This window comes from Cyprinodon variegatus, unplaced genomic scaffold (genome assembly GCF_000732505.1).
Source record: "Cyprinodon variegatus isolate N-32 unplaced genomic scaffold, C_variegatus-1.0 Scaffold110, whole genome shotgun sequence".
Classification (NCBI taxonomy): Eukaryota; Metazoa; Chordata; class Actinopteri; order Cyprinodontiformes; family Cyprinodontidae; genus Cyprinodon; species Cyprinodon variegatus.
The window spans coordinates 904,644-905,888 of NW_015150563.1; the positions used below are offsets into that span (position 1 = coordinate 904,644).

At 43.4% G+C, this 1,245-nt stretch overlaps 1 protein-coding gene across 4 annotated transcripts in view; it reads right to left on the reverse strand.

Moving 5' to 3' along the window:
• Window positions 1-1,245, reverse strand: part of mapkbp1 (mitogen-activated protein kinase binding protein 1) — a 42,674-nt gene that overhangs the window by 18,281 nt on the left and 23,148 nt on the right. For all 4 annotated transcript variants that reach the window (XM_015374936.1, XM_015374937.1, XM_015374935.1 and 1 more), the window contains one exon: window positions 260-385. In XM_015374936.1, coding sequence (XP_015230422.1) covers window positions 260-385 — 126 coding nt within the window. The remainder of the gene's footprint in view (window positions 1-259; window positions 386-1,245) is intronic.

A 1,245-nucleotide genomic window follows, 5' to 3' on the forward strand; every position in this document is an offset into this window, starting at 1 on the left:
GAAAAAGGAAGGAAGGAAGGCGAGAAAGGAAGGAAGGAAGGAAGGCGAGAAAGGAAGGAAGGATGGTGAGAAAGGAAGGAAGGAAGACGAGAAAGGAAGGAAGGAAGGAAGGCGAAAAAAGGAAGGAAGGAGGAAGAGAAAGGAAGGAAGGAAGGAAGGCGAGAAAGGAAGGAAGAAAGGCGAGAAAGGAAGGAAGACGAGAAAGGAAGGAAAGAAGGCGAGGAAGGAAGGAAGGAAGAAGGAGGTGATAGAAGCTGACCAGCGAATCTGAGGGCGGTGATGGAGGAAGAGTGTTCATCCAGAGTCTGGACCAGGCTGTAGTCTCTGGATGCATCCAGGACATGGATCAGACGGTCCCGACTGGCTGTGGCCAACAGCTGGAGACCTGAGACAGACAAGGCCACAGCTTCACCCTAATTCTGCTTACTGCCAAGGAGATAAACTCCCAGCTTTCTTTTCTTTGAGACAAAATCAGTTCTTTCTTAATAACCTCTTAACATCCACCTCATTTTGGGTAATCCTCACCTATTTTGCATACCAAAATGAAAAAGCAAATAACTTAGGAACCCAAATTACATATGCAATACATTATTTGAAAGCTAACACTCTGTAGTTTCTATAATTGGGTGACTAGAACACAGACCAACCTGCATCAGTTCAAACATGACTCAAAGTTGTTGTTTTTTATTCTCGGAAATGATAGGTCTTTTTTGAACAACAGTAATAAAGACATTCTTGAGAAAAGGCAGGTTTTATTGTGTTATATTTGTTCTACATCATGTCAACCACAAATGCAGAAAATTTCAGACCTCTAGCTATAACAGTTCCAGAGCTGTGGGGTTTGGAACTTCTGGTGTCAGCTTGGAGCTGCGCGCAATGGCTCCACCTGCTGGTAAAAATTTTAGTGGTGGAATTTTATGCATTCTGGGACCTAGAGAATGTGTTTGAGATGACCCTGCTGGAGGGACTATGATCTCTAAGGAAAGTAAATAAAGCTCCAGAATGGTTGAGCCAGAAGACGACGGGCCATTTATCAATCTGTCTACTCAGTTTGGCCGTGAAACATCATCATCCTCAGTACTGTTCCATTTCACTAGAACAGCGGACCAAGAACCAACAAAGTCCCGGATGTTGTTAAGGCCAAACTGGGTTTTACTCAATTGGCAAAAGTAAAACCTTTTCTTTCACGGCAACCCTTTGAAACAGTCGTCCATATTTTTATTTCATCTCGGCTGGATTACTTTA